The 21,060-nt window shown below is 35.9% G+C and overlaps 2 protein-coding genes across 2 annotated transcripts; one reads left to right on the forward strand and one right to left on the reverse strand.

The window, feature by feature from the left end:
* Positions 1-796: 796 nt before the first annotated feature.
* On the reverse strand, positions 797-7,846 carry LOC132286876 (uncharacterized). Its single transcript, XM_059789292.1, has 3 exons — positions 7,100-7,846; positions 5,670-5,857; positions 797-4,180 (listed from the first exon to the last, which is right to left on the reverse strand). The coding sequence occupies exons 1-3, from the start codon at positions 7,689-7,691 to the stop codon at positions 3,473-3,475; spliced, it is 1,488 nt and encodes a 495-aa protein (XP_059645275.1). The 5' UTR covers positions 7,692-7,846; the 3' UTR covers positions 797-3,472.
* Positions 7,847-7,973: 127 nt separating this feature from the next.
* On the forward strand, positions 7,974-18,415 carry LOC132286877 (GTP-binding protein At2g22870). Its single transcript, XM_059789293.1, has 4 exons — positions 7,974-8,558; positions 8,650-8,719; positions 17,495-17,657; positions 17,939-18,415. The coding sequence occupies exons 1-4, from the start codon at positions 8,102-8,104 to the stop codon at positions 18,146-18,148; spliced, it is 900 nt and encodes a 299-aa protein (XP_059645276.1). The 5' UTR covers positions 7,974-8,101; the 3' UTR covers positions 18,149-18,415.
* The last annotated feature ends 2,645 nt before the right edge of the window (positions 18,416-21,060 follow it).

Consider the following 21,060-nt stretch of genomic DNA (forward strand, 5'->3'; position numbering starts at 1 on the left):
ATTTACCCTAAGAAAAACTGTTTATGCCTATGATGGAATTGGTGACACGAAAAATGATATTAACACCATGAAATATAAATTAAACAGGAAAGAAATAAAATATCAGAGAAGAAGCCATTTAATATCTGGTTGTGTTGCTCCCACACGTAGTATATGTTTTCATTCTTGAAGTGGAGTGTTTTATATTACTCTCGGTTTTACACAAACCCTTAAATTATAACGAGTGAAAGGACGAGATTTGCACAAAACCCTTAAATTATGACCGTAAGAAGCCTTTTTAATATCTTCCTAAACTCTTCTTTCTCACATGTAGGATACAAACAAAAATATCAAACTCCATCGATTTATGGGCTACATAGTCTATTTTTAGTGTACGTTTAGGTCCAGGTCTAGCAATTCCGTAATCATCATACATACGCCTCTCAAATCATCTAAATTCATGCCCGGATCCAGACTTGACCCAAATCATCTAAATTCACCAGAAAGTCTATGATTATAAGTTGGAGTAAGATTATTTTGAAAATCAAATACAAAAAATTATATTATAAAAAAATTAGTAAACCAAACACACTTTTCACAATATAGTCACCAACGATGATATCATGTCATAGTTCAATCCTTTTCCTTTATTGCTCTACAGAAACATCTACCATCTTAATTTGATTAGAATAAAAATAATTTTAGCTTTACTTTACACGCATAAACAAATTTCTATCAGAATTTGAAGATCGATAATGCTTAGTGCATCATCAACAGTCCTAAAAAGTAAAAGCATCACAACACTAAGAATATCAAGTTAAGATTAAACATTAGTTGGTTATTTTATCGTATAAAGTGAGAACACAAAATAAAATAAAAACAACACGTTGATGTAGCTGAAACTAAAATATGAATATCGAGATAGATGGTAGGAATGATTAGAAGTGATGGGATTGCTAGGGTAGTGCCAATTGATGATAAAATAAAAGAAATACAAAATTAGGTGGTAAAAAGACACATACAAATTATACAATGTAGACATGCACCAGTAAGAAAAAAAGGAAAGATTAGTTTACCTACAAAGTAAAAAAGGAACAACTGATCATTTGTGGAGCAATTATACCAAACTCACACCACCTCCAGCATCCTCAACCACGAACACCGCTTTTTGCATCTCTCCGTCTCTCTCCCCCCAAAAAGAATTTTTCATAACAACACATATTAAAGCTCTCTCATCGAAACTCAGTCTCGTCACCTGGAACCACCATCAAGCACCGGTCACCCAACTCACAGTACTTACCTGACTGCATCCACCACCGTTTTGCATCAACAATCCACTAGACCACTACTACTTGGCTCCACCACCATCCATAAACCATAATCCACCATTTTGGCCTCAAAAACAAATTCAAAATAAGACCTAAAGAGATTCTAACAAGAAGGAAAATTTTCTGCAGCCATAAAATTTAACTACTAGAAACATCAACAAATGAGAACTAGAGCATTGACATGGCTACTAATCAGTTGCTTAAGAGTACGGGGAAGTGGTTCTTTCTACGCAAACAAGTTGTTCATTATGAACCACTGACTTGTTCTTATGCACAGGTCATGATGGAAAAAATCAATTTGAGTAGCACCACATGCTGACAGAGTATGCATTCATTTGGTCACATGAAAACAAGCATTACGTTAAATTTTATTTCAAAATAATAAAGCAGCACACTATGCAAAATAGGATGTGACACATGAGAACGCAAGGGAAAAACTCGCAACACAAAAAAGAAAAAATTAATATAATAAAATAAATAAATTAATGTATAAAATGAGTGCCAGCGTCTGAAAACATCATCCAATTTTGCCCTGAAATTTTGACAGCAGACAAATTTCATAAGGCCCGTTGTGAGGCATCAAAAATGCTTTGAAGTTCTTTCTTTCAATTTCTCTCCGCTGCATATGTAAGAGATACTGGTTTTCCTTTCCTTAAATGCTTTCAAAACAAAAAGGAAAATGACTACTATTCCTATCAATCCTTTATGATTTATGTGGACAAGAAATGATTATAGAAGGTGATTTTAAAAAAAGAGTGATTATCTTCTTGTTTTTACCATATAATCTCATCATACTAAACTTGCCGGGATGACACTCTAAAGACCAAGCCTCACAAAAACAAAAAACAATTGAAACAACAATAATTGAAAGCCCTAGGCTTGTACCAGCATCTCTGCTGACCTCTATCAATTTCCTGTCATGTTTGTAGTAAAACAAATGACACTTGTAAAAGTGTATTTCCTATTCTTGGTCATTTTTGCTTTCCATCGCCTATTTCTCCATATTCTCACAGCAACAAAGAAATTGGGATATTTTCTTAAGGCAGGTCAATTGCACGGTGGAGCTTTATATAAGTTAAGCACCTATTTTTAAGGCTAGTACCTGGAATTGTCATCAAGGTATTGGTAAAAGATTCTGTACAGTTTAGTACAAAGAATAACAGAGACAATTAAAAGGCTGCAAAGTTTTGAGTTGAAGCCTAAAACTCCGTTTCATGGTTCCTAATTTCACCAATGTTGATTTATCGTTGCAATCTATTTTTGACAGGAAATGCTCAGAATTTGCCCGTTCCAATTTACCCGAATGACCACATTAATCCATATTAATATTAATAACCACATCGAAACATATAGGTTTATTCTAGTAACTGATAACCTTCTTCTTATAATGCAGAAAACTTGAATCATGCGCTGCAGGTACTGAAAGTTATATACGTGCACTGATCAGATACTCAAGGTCAATGGAATTATATTGCACAGTAAAAACAAGGAACAGAGTTAAACCAAATCGATAAGGGGTTGAGACGTTGAGAATCAATATACGGTTTATCTAAAGATTAAGTTTCTTTAGATAAAGCTAAAAACTCAAATTTTGTGCACACGTATACTTAAATGACTAGGATAATACATGCACCACACTGTCTAGCCTTGTAAAAATTTACATCTCCAATATTAATTTGGAAATTAATATTTTTAAACACTTGTTATAGCTAGGAATTGCTTTGATGTTTAGATGAGAACTTTCCTGTTTTTTTATTCATTCTTTTTTTTTTCCAACTTTATCCTTCCCAAAAAAAATAAAATCCCAAGAAAATCAGTCTCTTCCATGGAAATATAAAACCTGTCTACACAGTAGATCAAAGCATGGCATTCCTACCATCATTGCTATCAGAACTGCAATGTAATTTCATTATGGTCAAAGGAATATGACATGGATTATTGTACAGTACCAGATTCCAAATTTATATGACATCGCATTACACATTTAATCTCATTTTTCAAATGCAAATAGGCATCCAGTTTATATTGGGCTCTATATATAAACAATTAACATATAATCTTCAAAGTCTGGATGCAGATCGAAGAAATGAAAACAATCTATTCACAACATGGATTTTGAGAAGCAATACATAATCATCATAACTTAGATGGCCTTAACATTGAAATCATACCACATCAATGTCATCAACATTAAGCCAGTCAATAGACTCCTTTGTCTCAGATTTATGGTTATGGGCACATACCTGCTCGGATCCTTCACGTTCAATACTAATCACATTGATATCCTTAGATGAGTCGACAGAGCTTGTGCTCAACTGGACCCAATCTCGTGAATCTTTTGTTGATGCATCAAAGCCATAAGTTGCTTTCTTATAACTTGTAGAGATGTCTCCTCCATCATCATCCTCAAGATCACTGAATGATACATCCTCTTCATTCTCAATAGTAATGGTAGTTCCACCATTGCCAACTATCTCGGAATTTTCTTCCTTCAACCAATCATCTGTATCATCTTCATTTTTCTTTTCAAAAACCCTTGGGGAGGAACTAGAATGCAATACTTGATCATCAGTCCAACTCACTGGCCCCTCCTCAACAACTGACTTGTCAATAATTGGAATTTCATTACTTAGGACTGGGTTCTTCTCTGTCTCACAATCCTCTGCCACTTGGGAAGTGGCTGTTTGGATGGCAGATGTGTCAAGGGGCATGTATTCAGATTGAACACTGGATGTTACAGAAAGAGACTCTTCATGTGGTGAGTTACTGGCATCTTTTGAATAAGAAGTACCCATTCCAGACATGTCTTGCTCTGGCTTTGCCTTAGTTTGATTCTGCAAATCCTGTGTCAACAGGGCTCTGGCTTTCACTATCTGCATGCAGAACATCAAGTTCTAGTGCTGGGGGAAAGCAACCTAACTTTTCAAAGTAAAAGTAAAAAAACATTTGATTTTTTTTTTTCCTTTTTATTTTTTTTCCCTTTTTCTTGGCAAACTCAAACACCCGTTTTACCCTTCTTCTTTTTTTTGATAAGTAAAACAAACACCCATTTTACCCTTATAAGGACTTACCCTCAACTCCACTTTGGGAGGGAGATGAGATACCACGGGTCTACAGCCCTTGGAGGCAAAGAAACATTTGAACTTCATATGCATCAATGAATTGATGGAAACTTTCTTACTCCGGTCCATTTTCATAAGGACGGGACAGACACAAATCTAGGAGCACATACATGTAATTAACGATATACTTCATCACCTAACCAATGGAAAAATCCTTGACAATTGTTACCAGATAATAACCACTAAGAACAGTGGTCAAATACTCCCAGCTTAATCACTCAGTGACCTATGACCAAACACGCCCAACAAATATTGCAATCAAAAAGCTTCTGAAATGATAAACTCTCTTGTTAAGGAAATAAGGCAAACCACGCTGAACAAAATTAATCATTTGGCACGATACAACTTTTAACTTCTTTTTTTTTTTTAGCTCAGTCAGTAGTCCTCTTATAAAGTTGCACAATATCCTAATTTACAATGAGGAACTTTCTAAAATTGTTTCCTTGACGACATGATTGACATCAAGACAAATAAAGTAGTAATAAAAAAATAAAAATAAAATAGAGAGAGAGAGAGAGATACCTCCAGGTGATAAAATGGAACATCAGTATCATTACATATATGATTCTAATTAAAAACTTCATTATCATTTTCCTGTATATTCGATGAGGTCAGTAAACAAGCAAAAAATTAATACGTAAAACTTCTGCCAGACTAACAAACTCCTGAATAGTTAGTACGAAGGCTGTTCTCATTCAAATGTATGACTCAAACTAAGATTTAAACCAGTGGGCTACCTATCAGGAAAGAATGCTCGTATGTGGACTGTCAAAGGGGCTCCAGTAAATATTACCCCAGCTAAATTTGTCCTTATCTGTACCCCTAAATAAATTAAATATCCTTATGTCCCCATTAAATTACCATGCTCAACATTCATGTTTCACTTATCTTTAACTTTTTATGTAACTAGAACCAAATTATACCCAGAGAATTTCTACTGAACTAGGTTCTCTTCCTTTGTTGGACTGACATACCTATTACGCACACATCCTAGAACAACTGCATAAAACGTAATTCACAATCACAGTATATTGTCATCAGTTCCAGCACCATCTTAACACATTTTGAGAAGTGCATGTGCATATAGTGAATTCCACGGATGGGTAGCGTCTCCCAGGCCCATAAAGTATAGAAGGGCTCATGGAATTTTCTCATAATTGAAGAGAAAAATAGAATAAGTAAAACAGCCCCCCTCCAACAAATTGAAAATTAAAAAATTTGTTGCATGGATCCAACTTACCTGGGGTGTTGACAAAAGTTCAGCAACATTCTTGTTGAGTCTAGGATGCAGAAGTACAAAATAAATCTTCCAAAAGCAACCCTCACTTATATAGCCTGGACAAAGTTCAATCCTAAGAGCAGCTAATCTTGGCGCACGATGTTCAACGGCCAAAGCATGCTCTTGTTGCGCATCAGACATGTCAAAATCTAGAGGCAGAGATAAAACACTTAGGGCATTTATAACAGCATGAATAATGAAAAAAATATCTATGAAACGGGCTAATGAAAAAGTGTTGTCAGTGGAAGTAGAATTAATTAACTTAAAACAGTCATCCAATAAAATTATAATGGTGAGGATAGAGTTTCTATTATACAAATGAATTATAAAGGATGGGAGTTTGGCACTAAAACTAGCCAGCAATTCGATGGCATCCATGAGGATGCTTTGGAATGTCCCATTGAGCCACAAACTTGAAGTATTCGTATTTCTTTGCAATGTTGGTGTGTAGAGAGGAAATAGTTGGAATATTATGTAAGAACATATGTGTCCAAAATGCATTTAAAATAGCATATCTTGTGTCATTCTCACTAAACAACTTACTTTCTATCTTCTTCTTTTTTCCTAGTTGGTATTCACACACACTTGTCTCTTATGAGACTTGAACCCCTGACCTCCCTTTGGGAGGTAAGAGGTTGATACCGCTAGGCCACGGCCCGTTGATAGCTTACTTTCTATCTTGCCAAAAGAGATTTCATATTTAGCTTGTACTCCTTAACTTCTAACCTTAAGACCAAATACTAATTAAACAAATTGAATTTACATGACTAACCAAATACTAATTAAACAAACTGAGTTAACAAGACTATCTCTTTATTTATTTTTAATTATTTATTAAGATGACTATTAGCAAATCAATAAGATAGGTGACTCAGTTCTACACCTTATTATTTCACAGCACCAAAAACTTGGAAGCAAAGTCTCGACTCCAAGAACATGCAATAATTACGACAGGGCAGCAGACCCCATTCATAGATGAATATCATCAACATTTACTGCAACATTAATATAATTTCCTTGAATAATCTAAATTGCTAAGTCCTGTAAGTCCAATTCCATCAGTCTCCCATATCACACTGCCAAACCAAAAGTAGCTACATTTAAAAGGAAATATTCTCCAATAAAGAAACACATCAATACCCATCAGCAGCAAAATTGACAGACATACATAACTTATTGGAGAAATAAAGCAAGAAGATAATAAATTCAATTAAGCTGTGTTTGGAAGCCTTAGAGTTGGAATCGGAAAAAATAAAAAAAATAAATACTACTCCTATATGTGTGTGTGGGTATATTTCAAACATTGAATTAATTTTCCTCAAATTCCAACTACAAAACGCCGATTCTACGCTTCTAAACGCAACAGAGCTGTAAATTTCTAAGCTACTTACTATCGGCATCTTCATCATCAGGCAATGGAAAATTCAACCACGTCTCAGGATGCATTGTGATATCCATCACGAAGCCTACCACTTCTTCGGTGACACCAACAGCACCACCTCCCCCTGAATCATAATCCTCCTCCTCGTCCGATCCCAATTGTAGGAGATTCGAGGCAATCTTCGTAATCTCCGAAACCGCTATGTTGTTCGACAGCTTAGAAATGCCACTCCTGAACTTCCCTCCGATCTCGGCGAAGTCGCTGCGTATCCCGGAGATTCCCGCCGAGTCGGAGACTTCCGAATCGGAGCCCTCACGAGGACTCGAATCGGAGGGCTTTGGCGTCGGAGAAGAATCATCGGCAGGTGGCGGAGCGAGAAATGAAGCGACGCCCCATAATTGAAGAGTTAGGGTTTTGGAAAGCTCCGATAGGTCTTCTTTGACGCCTCGTCCCTGTGTAGACGGTGGTGGTTGTGACGATGAATCGATGTGATTGTGTTGTTCGACGACTTCTCTCTCTACATTTTCGTTACTTTCACTGTGATCGTCATCATCATCGTCGGGTCTGAGCGAGTTCGCGATCGATCGAGCAAACCACGACATTGTCCGTAGACGAGGTTTAGATCACCGGAAGAAACTTGTCCGAAGGTTCAAGTCGTTGGATGGATGAAAAGACTTCAAACGACCCCGTTTGAGATCAAATGTACAATAGTAATGAAGACAACAGTAGTTGTGTTGTACTAATGCAAATAATTTCTAGAAAATTAAACAATTTTACAGTATATTAATGCTTGAACTAATTAATATATGATAAAGAAAGATTTAAAAGTATTAATTATGAAATTAAATAAATAAAAAAAATATAGATATAACACATTTAAAATTTAAAATATATAAAATAAAAAAATTCGATTTCTAGGTGACCTTGGCTTAGTTTATCAATGCCTCAACCCCTCCAGCACAACTAGGCTTGACGACCTCCCCCAAAAATCCGAAGGATCCAAACAGGAACAATGCTACTAAGAAGTCGCCTCTTCAACCTCCAACTCGCTTCCCTGTTTTCATCTTCTTCTCCGCGTCAAAGAGCTTATCCTCCATTCTCTCTCTCCTTCCGCAACTCTCTTTCTCACTCCAATCCTCGTTCCCCTCCCCATGCCTCCGCCACAAAACCGGTTGTTTCCGATGTCGCCAAGTTCGTCCGAACCGTCCTCTTCGTCCCGCCCGGGGTCGAACCGGACGATGTCACCGACGACATGGTCCTACCCGGTTCTAACATCGTGGTTGGACCCTACGCCGGTGATGCCAAGATAAAGGAGGTCCAGTTCGTCAAGAGCAGCCCTCGGCCCAAGGATTGCCCCAAGGACCACCGTCCCGAGTTTGCGATGCTGGGTCGGTCCAATGTTGGCAAGTCTTCGCTGATTAACGCTCTCGTTCGCAAGAAAGAAGTTGCCCTAACTTCGAAGAAACCAGGTTCAAATCATTTGGGTGCAATCTTAATTGCGTTTCAGATTGTTAAATTTTGAGCTTTTTGAGTGTTTATTTTCTGTGCTAAATTGTGCAGGAAAGACCCAACTTATTAATCATTTCTTAGTCAACAAAAGTTGGTACCTTGTGGACTTGCCTGGTTATGGGTAAGCTTTACTCTCCTTTGCTACTGGAACTTCACAGCAGTATTACTCTCAATTTTCTCTCTGGACTGTCCTTTTATGCATTTGATTAGAGTACATGTGAATTCAGACAGATTATTGAACTTCAAGTGATGAATTTGTCAACCAGACGCATGCATTTGTATGTTTATTGATCATACAATTTCTGGGTTTATTTAGGTGTGCCAGTAGTTTTTTATAATATTTGTATAAAACAGTTGGGCGACACATCTGGATTCATAATAAATAAATTGGTGTACTTTGGTGATAAATTTTTTAAGCTCTTCATGAGTGACTGCATAAAAGTTGAAAAATCTAGGAGAATTCTAAATGTAGCTACATCTAGGACATTTTACTGCTGAATATCATAGTTGTTTCAATAACATTTTGGATCTAGAATCCTATAATCTTGCCGTCCAAAAGCATTGAATTGCTTACTAAAACTGTGAAGTTGTGGCCCAGGTCGCATTTTGACCCTTTTTTGCTTATGGGTCGTGGATCCTATTTAGTACTCTATTGTAGCCTGGTATACAAGGGCACTTATGGTTTCGAGTGGGTGGATTGAGAGAACACTGAAAATTGCAGAGAAGAGAGTGAGAGTGAGAGCTAGGGTTTGGAAGCTAAAACTTATAATATCATGTCTTTCGCAGAGTGAAATATTTGGCCGGATCTCCATCTTGGACGTAGATATAACTTGTGTTTAAACCATGCTAAATCTTTGTGTTCTTTGCGTGGCGTGTTTACTCTTCTGTCTTGATTCGCGATTTGTTATTGGTTCGCTGCATTTCTCGTAACAAAAACCTAAGGAGGGTAGAATCCCTTTTGACAGCTGGAATAGTGGAGCTGAAGTACCTATGTTAATTGCAGCCCTTTAGGACCAGTGGCTTAAAAAGCAATATTAACACTAAAATCAAAACCAGTTAAATGTTCTAAGTAAAACAATTAAACTTTAGTATCTTCTCATTTTTTAATGCAATGAGATGAGAGACCGGGGCTTTTTTGTGTTCTTCGGACTACTATGTACTTAGTTATTTCAGGTAATTTCGCTCTTCATTTTGTCTTTGAAGGGTTCGATGTTGCTTCCCTTTTTCTTTTTCTTTTTTTAGTTTATATTGGTTGGTTATTTCACTATAATATGTAAGAAGTAAACGAAACAAAAGTTTGCTTCATAAAGGTTGCCTCTGGCCAGCCGATCACTCTCTCTCAAACTCAATAGTTTTGTTGCAAACCATCTATTTCTTAACCGCACAGGTCATACAGCTCATTTTTCTTGTCAATGTTATAGGCTTTTTTATGGAGCTTTTCATGCCAATTGTTTGAACTTTGAACACATAATTTTCACTTACGTAAATAAAATTTCATGTCACATTAGATCAGTGGTTAATGACAGGTGATGATTGATAATCCTTTATGATAGGTGATGAATTATGTATCACGTGTAAAAATATTATTATGTATTTGCTCCCTCATTCTGTAGAATCCTAGAATTCTTTATCTAGTCGTACGATTCAACCTTGAAGATCTATACTGATCCAACATAGAATCTGGATTTTGACAACCTTGCTAAAAATGTTGTACTTAGTTAAAAAGACCATTTTGTCCTCTTTTTTTATTTTTAAGGACAGATTCAAGACTATGTTGAACGTATATATAGATCACTTAGTAGAACAGCTATTCTACCAGAACTTATGAGACGGCCCAGGTTTTTCAAGCCAGTGCGTCCTGTGATGAACCGAAGTTTGACCCAATAATAGATCCGAAATATGGAAGCGAAAACATAAACGAGGTCTCTAGGGATATACAACATCCCTAGGACGCCAAGGTGACCTTCCATGAGGCCATGGAACTTCACAAGAACCGACGCGGAATAAAAGATCAGAAAAAGACCAAAAGAAGCCCCCAAGGGCAAAATAATCTTTTTACATGAAAGCAACGTTTCAAGAAATATACATCATTCCCAAGACACATCTGTGACTTCCCACGAAGTCACGGAATCCAAAAGAAAACAAGCGAAGGCAATATAAAAAGGAAAACCGGACAAGTTTAGCCCCAAGGGCAAACTGGTAATTTTTCAGAAAGATCTAAGTGTAACCGAGTACACCAATGGATAGATAACGAAAAATTAATCAAGTCAGACTCAAAAATTGCTTGATTCGGAATTCGGACGAAGAAGTTATGGCCTAACGACGAAAAATGGACAATTTAAGCCCTAGGGATAAACTGGTAATTTTTCAGAAAGATCCAAGTATAACTGAGTACACCGTTGGATAGACGACGAAAAATTAAGCAAGTTAGGCTCAAAAATCGCCAAAAACGGAGTCCCGATGAAGGAGAAACAATCATTTGAAAATTTGACGTCGACGCGGCAAAGAGGCGACAAGGCAGCCCCTCATGCGTGCCCCCGTGTGGCTGTGCCCACGGCTGATGCCATGACAGCAGCACTTTGCTGCAACTGAGAGCACAAAAGGGCCTTAAGATGAACTTTTTTGGAAAAACACAAAGAAGAAACCCCCCCTAAAATCAAGTTTTCTACCCGACCATGTCGAACGAAAATTTTTAAATGCGCTGTGAAATGCCCAGAGTGCCCCTAGATCAGTTTAGGTCAAAAACAATGAAAATACAACTTTGCACCAAGTGTTCATTTGACCTTAAATGATGTTGTGTGCTAAAACAATTATGTATGCAAACATATTTAGTGATTTTAAGTGCGCGGGAATGACCCGTGAGCCCCAAAAATGCCCAATGCAATAATTGACCTATCAAAGCTCAAAAATGCCTAAAAAATGGACTTCTAAAAGAAAATTTGAAACTTAAAATTATAAAATGGTTTCAAATGATTGATTGGCCCTTGGCCACACTTCATGCATAAATCAAGAGACCCTATGGAATTGCTAAAGCTCACTTCCCACCACTCATGCAAATGTAGTGAAGCTAAAACATACTATTTTTCTATTTTTCAATAATATAGCTTGAAAGGAAAAGTACATAAATTCCAAAATAAATGTCCTTGACCCATGGCCTCATCTCATACATGTCAAATACATCCCAAAATGTGTACTTATTACATATTTATAACCAAATATACAAGTTTTGACATTTTAAACAAAAAATAACATTTCATGCTAACGTTTGCATGAATTTAAAGCTTCAAGTCTACATATCATCTAAGGCATGATGTGCATCCCAAATCATGGTTCCTGTACCTGAAAAATATCCCCACTACGTGGGTGAATAACATAAAGCTACTCGTAGGAGATAAGCATGCATAGACCTAACGTTTTACTGTTCATTAAATTGATACAAGTCAATACATACGGTCCATGTCACCTAGTGTCTATGTCAAAGATGAGACTCAGAGAGCATCCTAAGATACTTTAAAGCATTTATAGCATAAACCACATCATTCATGCAATTTAAGCAACATAGAAGCATGCTGTACAACGTAACAAGATATTCAATATACAAGTATACGTACATAAGTATACAATCAATATTGAAATGCACGTAAGACAAGTATACAAAACACAAGTATACTAGGTTACCTTGAAATTAAATCATCAATATACAAGTGTACATACCAAGTACGCTAAGCAATATTAAAATGGAAATGCAACATATATACAAGTATACATTCACAAGTATACTAAGCAATATTAACATACATGGCATACAAGTATACAAACTCAAGTATACTAAGCATTTTTGATATAGAAGGCGTACAAGTATACAAATCCAAGTATACTAGGTTATAATGAAATATCATGCACCAACACACAAGTTAAAAGTAATCCACAACTACAACTAGGAATTGAATGCGAAATCAACCAATGGCGGAAAGACAAAGGACATAAGGTCTCAATGACCAAGCAAGCGATTCCGGGTTACTAACCCTCAAGGTACTACCTAGTGCGCACTAAATCCAGAATATAACCGAGATGTTGGTGATTTTGGGTTACTAGCCCTCAGGGTACCACCCATTGCGCACTATATGTTATAGAGAGAACTCTTATCCCCCGTACTAGAGCCATGCCTAAGCCGTAACATATTCCAATGTCCAGACAAGCTTTCCTAAAATCATCAGGAAATCATCAACTTGTGCAACAAGTATATCACATATACACAATGCACAATATCAATTACCATGCACAACCAAGTCATGGAATACACACAAGATATGCTCTAGACATTCAACCTACAATGGCATATTAAATGTCATATAAGTAAAAAGTGTAAACTAACAAGTTAATTTATAACTTTTACTCATGGAATATTATCATGTAATCATATAAACAAGTTCCAAATTATAAAGTAGGCAAGAATACTACATCAATACCTAATAACCTCAATGGAAGCATAAAAGGGGAATTTAATTAACTTAAATAATTAAATTCTCAAGATTACAAAGCAACTCCAAAAATTCTACAAATCATATATGTCAAGGGTCATATCAAGGCCTAATTTAATTTCATGCTACAAGTTAATTCTACACTAGGTGTCACTAGGTGAATTAAATTTCATACAAGAAAATAATTAAATAAAGTATTCAAGACTCATTCAAATATTCTCAATTTAATATAAGGTAAAGAACATAGCAAGGCCTAATTAAAAAATACATTACCAGTTAATTATACACCAGTTACAATTAGGTAAATTAAACTCAATGCCAAGAAAATAACTAAAAGTTTTCAAAACTTATCCAAATATTCTCAATTTAATATATATGATAGAACATGTCAAGCTCATCAACCATATCAAGTTAAAAATCCAATTAAATGAATAGAACACTTAAAATAAAATTAATTAATCTAATTAATTAATTTTTTCTAAATTTTAAAACAACTTCAAATGTTCTCAAATTAACATATGTTAAAAAACATATCAAGGCCTAATTTAATTATAACATTGCAAGTTGATTTCATGCTAGTTACAACCATGTGAATTAAATTTTCATACAAGAAAATTATTAAATAAAAGTCTCAATACTTATTCAAATAATCCAAATTTAATATATGTTAATGAACATATCAATGACTTATTTAATAGCGTGCGACAAATTTTTTTTTTTTTTTCCTAGTTGGGTACTCACTCATACTGCCTCCACTGAGGTTCGAACCCCTGATCTCCCTTTGGGAAGTAGGGGCCTTGTACCGCTAGGCCACAGGCCTGTTGGTCATGCCACAATTTAATTCCAAGCTATATACAACTATGAAAATTAAATCTTATACATAGAAAATAATTTTCTAGAATTAATATAAAAGCATGCATACAAGTTGTATAAGTATGAAAAACATTCAATACAACACATATATAAACCTAAAACATCCCCTACCTCAATTTGAGATGAAAATCTCAAAAGCCACCAAAAGGAAACCGCCCCGAATCCGACGATACTTCGGGGTTATGACGGGACAACGAGAGGAACAACAATCACCCTTGAGGCACCACGAAAATCCAAACCCGAACTCAAAAATGGTCGAAACCGGATTCTAATAGAGGGAAAACGAAGATCTTGCCAAGCCCGACAATAAAGTCTAAGTCATCGAGGCAAAAATCAAAGAAGAAAAGGGCCTAAAGTGAAAAAAGAAGGTGGCAGCCATGGGAGGTGGAGAAGAAAACTTAAAATTTCTCTCACCTACCCCCTATTTATAGAAATCTCAAAAAGTGCCCCGAATGGGTTCTGTCAGGTCCAGAAAAGTGAAATCTACGCAGACGCGCTCAAACAGTAAAACACCGTGAATGAAAAGAACCAAAATAAGAAAAAATAAATAACGGAAGAAACGGCGTCGAAAACTGAGTCCCGTGCAGAAAGATATGCCCCGAACAAGTTCGGCGGCAATCAGGGTCAGAAACCCTAAAACCAGAGAAAACGACCAGAAGACAATTCTAAAAATACGCGACTCGACGAAAAATAAAAATGAATCCCGTACGAGGATCCAGGCTCAAAACGAGGCATTTTGCAATAACTTTCGTTAATTGCACAATGGCCCCTACAAAAAGGGATGAATGTAAAACTGGCCCAGAATAAAAATATCTTTCAAAAGATATTTTCTTAAAAACCCCTAATCAAAATATCTCCAAAAGATATTTATGAAAAATACTCCAAGAAATATCAATGTTTCTGAAGATTCCTTTCATCCACGCCCCTACAGGAAAAAGAAACAACCAGCAAGCTTTTCTCTAAAAGTAAAGCTACGCGTTTCGAGAAAATCAACTGGAATGAAAACTCCAACTCCGAACATGAAAAGTGAGGTTACGCAAAAAAAAGTGACGAACGGGGAAAAGACGAAAAGTGAATAGTGTCGAAAAAACGAAAATGTGGAAATGATTCGGTCCTTTAAGAAAGTTGTCAATATAAAGGAAAGAGTCGCGGAAACCATTCCCGAGCACTCGAGACGACACTAAGCGACGAGAAACCAAACTCAAAAAAGAAAAGTCAACGGAAAAAATTTATCCATAAAATCTGAGAAAAAGGAAAGAAAGGAAAATGACGAGTCATTACAACTTAGCATTTCACACAATTGGCGTTCCAACTCAATGTGTCCAGACATGCAGGCCGTCATACTTTCTCGATATAGCTATTGGATCCTTCCAGTGTTAGGTTACAATACTTATTTGTGATTTTCACGATGGGGGTTTGTTGGCAGTAAATCAATATTTTCCCTTTTCTTATATTCTCGTGTTTTTTCCATTGGGATATTGGGGAGAATGTAAATCACTAGAAATAAAGCTTTGTCCATTTAGCTCAGCCATTGTTTAGTGGTTTGTTTAATTTGCATGAAAAAAATAATAATAATTTAGAAAACATAATTAGAATTTTATTTTTGTTTGTTATTCAATGCAATTTTCCGATTCGATGGCCAAATCAGACACGCACAACCTCCCCTTCTTTGTGACAGTCCTTTGTGGGTGCCGTAGAGCTACCTTTACTACTTGTGTTGTAGGGGGGGGGACCTCTTTGTGGTTGAAAGAAATCCCCTGGAGCACCATTAATCAAGATTGAGTATCTCAGTGGTCATTGACATTCATTCTTTTGCAATTCAGTTCCACCTATGATCATAATTTGTTGGTAATCATAGGCTTCTTGGGGATGGCTTGATATTAAGTTCATTCATGAAGGCCAGAGTTACATCGACTGCCTGCCTGATGCATTTATCCTTTTGCTAGCGTGGTGATGCTATAAATTACTACCTCCATTTTATGACAAATGTTGCACCTTGAATTTTACAAAATTGATCCAACAAAATTTAAACATTTATTTTATTGTTTTGAAAAAATCTTTTATGAAATTTGTAACATCTCAAAAAGGAAAGTGGACATGTATGTTGGGACATTCTAAAAAAGAATGTAGCCACACTTCTAATGGGATGGAGGGAGTATAAGATATTAGACATGGCAATGGGACATACTTCTTGATCTACCTGTTTCATCTAACAATGTAGCTTTCTTTTTTAAATGGATATCTTTTTACAGGTCAGTTTTTATTTGTAAAACGATTGGTCAAATAACAAGGTTATTGTTTGGTGCAATGGTAGAATGCTCATCAAGTTTGAAAATGTGGATTCAAGTATGAGAGCAGTTACTTTGTGTAAATAATGTCAAAAGTTAAGTTTATGCCCTTACATTGGTGGGGACCAACACTCAGTTAGGGCTTCACGATTGGTCAAAAAAATTTTGAATCAATGATCAACAGAATTCTTTACTTATAAAAAAAAAAAAAAAAATGATCAGCGGAATTCTTTGTCGATGGCATAATAGTTCGATGTAGAGAAGAACATCCATTGTAGAGACACGGTCACACCGACAGTTAATAGTATTTGGGTCAATGCAAGTTGGATATTTTGTAAATATCTTTTTTTATGCATATGTGATGAAATATTCCTTTACTTATGTTTTGATAACGCGTGTGTAATTGGTCCATTTTCTTGATCATTTAATTTCCCAAACCACTTCAGTGGTTATTACATCCCCTTGTTTTTTTCACTTGAAATTTGGCTTCCTGATTGAGAGATACACTATATTGTGGATGTCATTTGTATGGAATGTCAGGAGAGTTTGAACCAAGGGCGTGAAAAAAATAATAATTATTATTATTATTAGTATTAGCCCACCCAAAAAATTATTAGTCCACCCCATTGACAATTCCTGGATCCACCCTTGGTTTGAACACTGCCTTGTGCATTCTCATGTGTTTTTTTTTTTTTGAAAGATAAACCTTTAAATGAAAGTGTATAAAGAAAAATTGTGCATTCTCATGTTATTCAACTAGGTCAGTACTGTCATTGGAGAAAAAAATGCCTTTTTGGTTCCCCCATGTTGATTTGATTGAGGCCTTTTTAATCCAAAAAATAGTCAAATGGCCAGATGAACTTAAATCATTTGGACTGGCCAATGGACTGTATTAGTTATTCAGGTATAAAATAGAGATGTTTTTGTTAATAGGTAGCTCACTTTCCCAGGACTTTTCTCTCAGTTTTGTCTAATTTCATTTTTACTCTGATTTTTTAAAGACTTTCAATAAAACATTACGGTCCAGGCAATTAGAATAATTTGCAGTCACATTGGCCTGTGTCTCCAGAAAGGATAAATAAATGTTACAAGCAATTTGATTTGCTATTATATTCCATATTTCCGTTAAGCGCCTCATTCGTTCACTGTTGACGTCATGTGTTGATACCTTGCCACATAATCGAATATGTGCAGTCAATTGGATGCTTTGTGCAGCTAAGCTCTGTGTCTTTAATTTGTTCACTTTGTTTACAGGTTTGCTCATGTCCCAGACTCTGCTCGGATGGATTGGTCCTCATTCACCAAAGGCTATTTTTTGAACAGAGATACTCTAGTTGCTGTTCTACTTCTGATTGATGCTAGTGTACCACCTCAAAAAATTGACCTTGACTGTGCTAATTGGCTCGGTCGGAACAATGTATGCTTCTTGCCATTTTCTTTTATTAATTTATTTTACCTTCGGATACTCTTTCTGTCACCAGCTATGTTACATGGACTCGGGTATGTGTGTCGGACATAGGTATGCATCCATGTGTCGGACACATATCTCATACTCATGTCCAAGCAATATGTGTCCGACACGGGTACTTCACTACTTTTGAAGAACCCATGTAACATAGGTCACCAGTGCTACCACTGGCACAATGTTAACTGTTATATTTTCTAATTGTTTTTCTGCCTTTTTGCATTACCTTGCAGATACCAATGACTTTTGTTTTCACAAAGTGTGACAAAGTGAAGGCGGGTAAAGGAAAAAGACCTGATGAGAACATCAAGAATTTCCAGGAGCTGATCAGAGAAAACTACAGGGAGCATCCTCCGTGGATCATGACTAGTAGTGTCACTGGTTTGGGTAGAGATGACCTCCTTTTGCATATGTCACAACTGAAGAACTATTGGGAGAACTAGGAGCCTGGTGGAACATTTTGTGATGTCTTCTCCTTTGGAGAAGGTAATGCCATAACCTCAAGATTTTGATAGGACCTGCTAATTAGTGATCTACTGATATTGTATCATATATCCAGAGGACCTGTTCAAATGAACCAACTGAAGTTTGTAATTTTGTTTCATGGTGGGATGTAAATTCTCTGTATCTATCTATCTAGTTGATTGTGTTGTACATTATTCTCGAAACATATTCAATTCACTGAAATCAATGTTTGCTTTATCTAGCAAGTTTACCGGGTCAATTGTCGGTGTTGAAACCTGAATTAAGCAAACCCTCATTATCATCCTATTTAAAGAAGCACTTCCTCTCTTGTCCTATTCTTGACTTGGTCTTGTCTATTTAATGCTGCTTCCGACGTATTAGGAGTGGCGCTTTCAATTCACAAGTTGTTGCAGTTCTGCATTCCTTCTGGTCTTTCTTTTTGACGCTTCAAACTTTTCTGATGGTCCAAGTTTGAATTCTCGTTAGTGATTTTCTGATGTCGTATGCTACTATTCAAATTATACATTTTTATCACCTTCCCGCTTAGGTACGTCGTGTTCCTGTCTCGCCAATTACCTAATGATTCATGATTTTTTGTTACGGAGTCAGTTATAACTGTGTAAATAAATACATTGTAAACGCACCATCATTTTAAGGGTTTTGTTCAGCTGTTGGAAATGATTGAATCCTAAACAAGAGTTGAGAGAAAATGTGATTTATGTATCATAACGGACTGGTAATGATGTTACTTGTTTTGAGTAATGCGGCAGGTGTTCAAAGTAATGATAATTTCTGGAGATGAAGACGAAGCATTGTTTGCAACAATTTGTACTGATTTAGAAAATGTCAAATGAAAAACATTCATTTTTCATTTTAAAATCGTGGTCAAATAAGGACCGCTTATACAGTCGTGTTCTTTTTGTATATTAAAAGATAGATGAGAAACTGTAGAGTTCTTCTCAATGATTTGATATCACTGGATTCCCAAACCGATAATCTTTAGCGAAATTGGCATGGTACATTTTTTTTTTGCTACTTTATTCATAAATAAGGAAAATAGATATCCAATTTTAGTTGTTAGGCTTATTTGTTAAAATGAAACAAATATGCCATTAACGGTTCCAAGTGGACTCTACAACGGGATCCACTCTAGACAATCAATGACCTTTTTCACACAAATAGGCTTAACTAGTTGGCTAAATATCATATCATGACTCAAAGAACAATGCTATTTTGTCATATTTCTCTAATGGATGTATATAACTAATATAATTAATAAACTTAAACATGAGTCCGGTCTAAATATAACTCTCAATTTAATTGAAAACTACTAAAGATTCTACTGCTGATTTAGTAGTGCTAACTACAAAGTATTGTCCCTTGTTAAATTCATATTAAATTCTAAAATCGTCCTTCATTAACTGCATTAGAATTCGATTAATTGCCTGATATTTTATACCCCTTTAAGGGAAACTTAGTGATGACTAGTTGTTCTTATCAAACACAACTAAAAAGGAACAAGGAAAAGTTTTCAATTTTAAGCACTTAATTATTATTCTTTACCCAAATCATACGTTATACAACAAATGGAAGTGGACAAGTGAAGCTTTTAGAAACTCCAAGAAATGCCCACATTATGTGAAGAATGGTTAGAATCACCTTGACTGAATTGTCTTCTCTGTCCTCGATATTACCGTGTTGCAATAACTGTTGTACCATGAAGCAACCATGCAAAATTTAAGACAAAAATGTGACTTTCAACAAGTGAAATTTTAGGGCATCTTTAAAGGACCTCTCAGCTTCCTCGTTAAATTTTTGTACTGTTTAATTGAATGAGGGCTAGGTTGTCCAACAACACATAGAACCACCCCAATTATTGTCTACACATAATGCTCATGCTCTCACCTGGCCTTCCAGCTGTTGCCACTCAATTCCATCTGTTTTTTTTACCCGAGTAATGTTGCACTTCACGATTGATTTTTTGTACGATTCCAATTGTCCGTGTCTAATAAGACGATAAGGGCTTTTAGTCCATAATAGATAAGAATAGAGTCTCTTGTGAATTGTGCAATGAAAAATGATAAGAATAGAGTCTCTTGTAAAGTTAGAGTGACACTGGATTTTAGCGAGGAAACCAATTGGAAAATTTCAAGAATTTTTGCGTTGTCCCAAGCGAAACAATCCACTATGTTTGAAGCAAAGTATAACTTACTTTGAGTCAGACTCACAACCCTTCACTCTACCAAGACTCAACTTGCAGAATGCCACCAACTTTGCAACTTCCCGTCTAACAGCTAACGATTTTAGGCTTACTCCTTGAACCCCATAGAAGGTTAACTAATATATTAAAAACACTTCACGAATGCCTTGACTCCTTCAAAGTGTAATCACCCTTCAAATGAGGTTTTGATGTAGAAGGATTAATGAATTCTGCTTTCTCTGATCGATATTGATGTAATCCTTAATAACTCGTATTCCGATCAGAATAAGAACGACACACTAAATCACTCGTGTGTATAGTATGTATGCTCTCAGAAAAATCTCACAAAATTGGCTCTCAATTAATAAATTCCGAATTTTGATGCAAAAAGCCGTAAAACCCTAAGTGAGAAAATATGTATTTATAGACTTTTGAAAACCAAATTGTAGTTGGAAAACAAGTTAATTTCGTACATGATCATTATGGCGAAAGTCTGTCCAAAAAAAAAAACCCAAAACAGACTAGGAATAAAACTTTCTTTTTGGTCTATAGAGTGCAACCGGTTCCACTTGGCTAGTATGTTTTCGTGCTAAAGAATTTATAAAAATCTTCAACTGTGCAACCAATTCCATGGGGTGGAATCAGTTCCACAAAGGCAATTTGGAAAACAAGTTTATACTTGTTGAAGAT

Source organism: Cornus florida, unplaced genomic scaffold (genome assembly GCF_030987335.1).
Source record: "Cornus florida cultivar Cherokee Brave unplaced genomic scaffold, ASM3098733v1 CherokeeBrave_3.0.0_Hap2_Chr11, whole genome shotgun sequence".
NCBI lineage: Eukaryota > Viridiplantae > Streptophyta > Magnoliopsida > Cornales > Cornaceae > Cornus > Cornus florida.

Coding starts and splice junctions, on each gene's coding strand:
- LOC132286876 (XM_059789292.1), bottom strand. CDS start 7,691: ATGTCGTGGTTTGCTCGATCGATCGCGAACTCGCTCAGACCCGACGAT. Junction 5,858..7,099: donor TGATGATGAAGATGCCGATA/GTAAGTAGCTTA, acceptor CTCTGCCTCTAG/ATTTTGACATGTCTGATGCG. Junction 4,181..5,669: donor AACTTTTGTCAACACCCCAG/GTAAGTTGGATC, acceptor TTCTGCATGCAG/ATAGTGAAAGCCAGAGCCCT.
- LOC132286877 (XM_059789293.1), top strand. CDS start 8,102: ATGCTACTAAGAAGTCGCCTCTTCAACCTCCAACTCGCTTCCCTGTTT. Junction 8,559..8,649: donor CCTAACTTCGAAGAAACCAG/GTTCAAATCATT, acceptor TAAATTGTGCAG/GAAAGACCCAACTTATTAAT. Junction 8,720..17,494: donor GTGGACTTGCCTGGTTATGG/GTAAGCTTTACT, acceptor CTTTGTTTACAG/GTTTGCTCATGTCCCAGACT.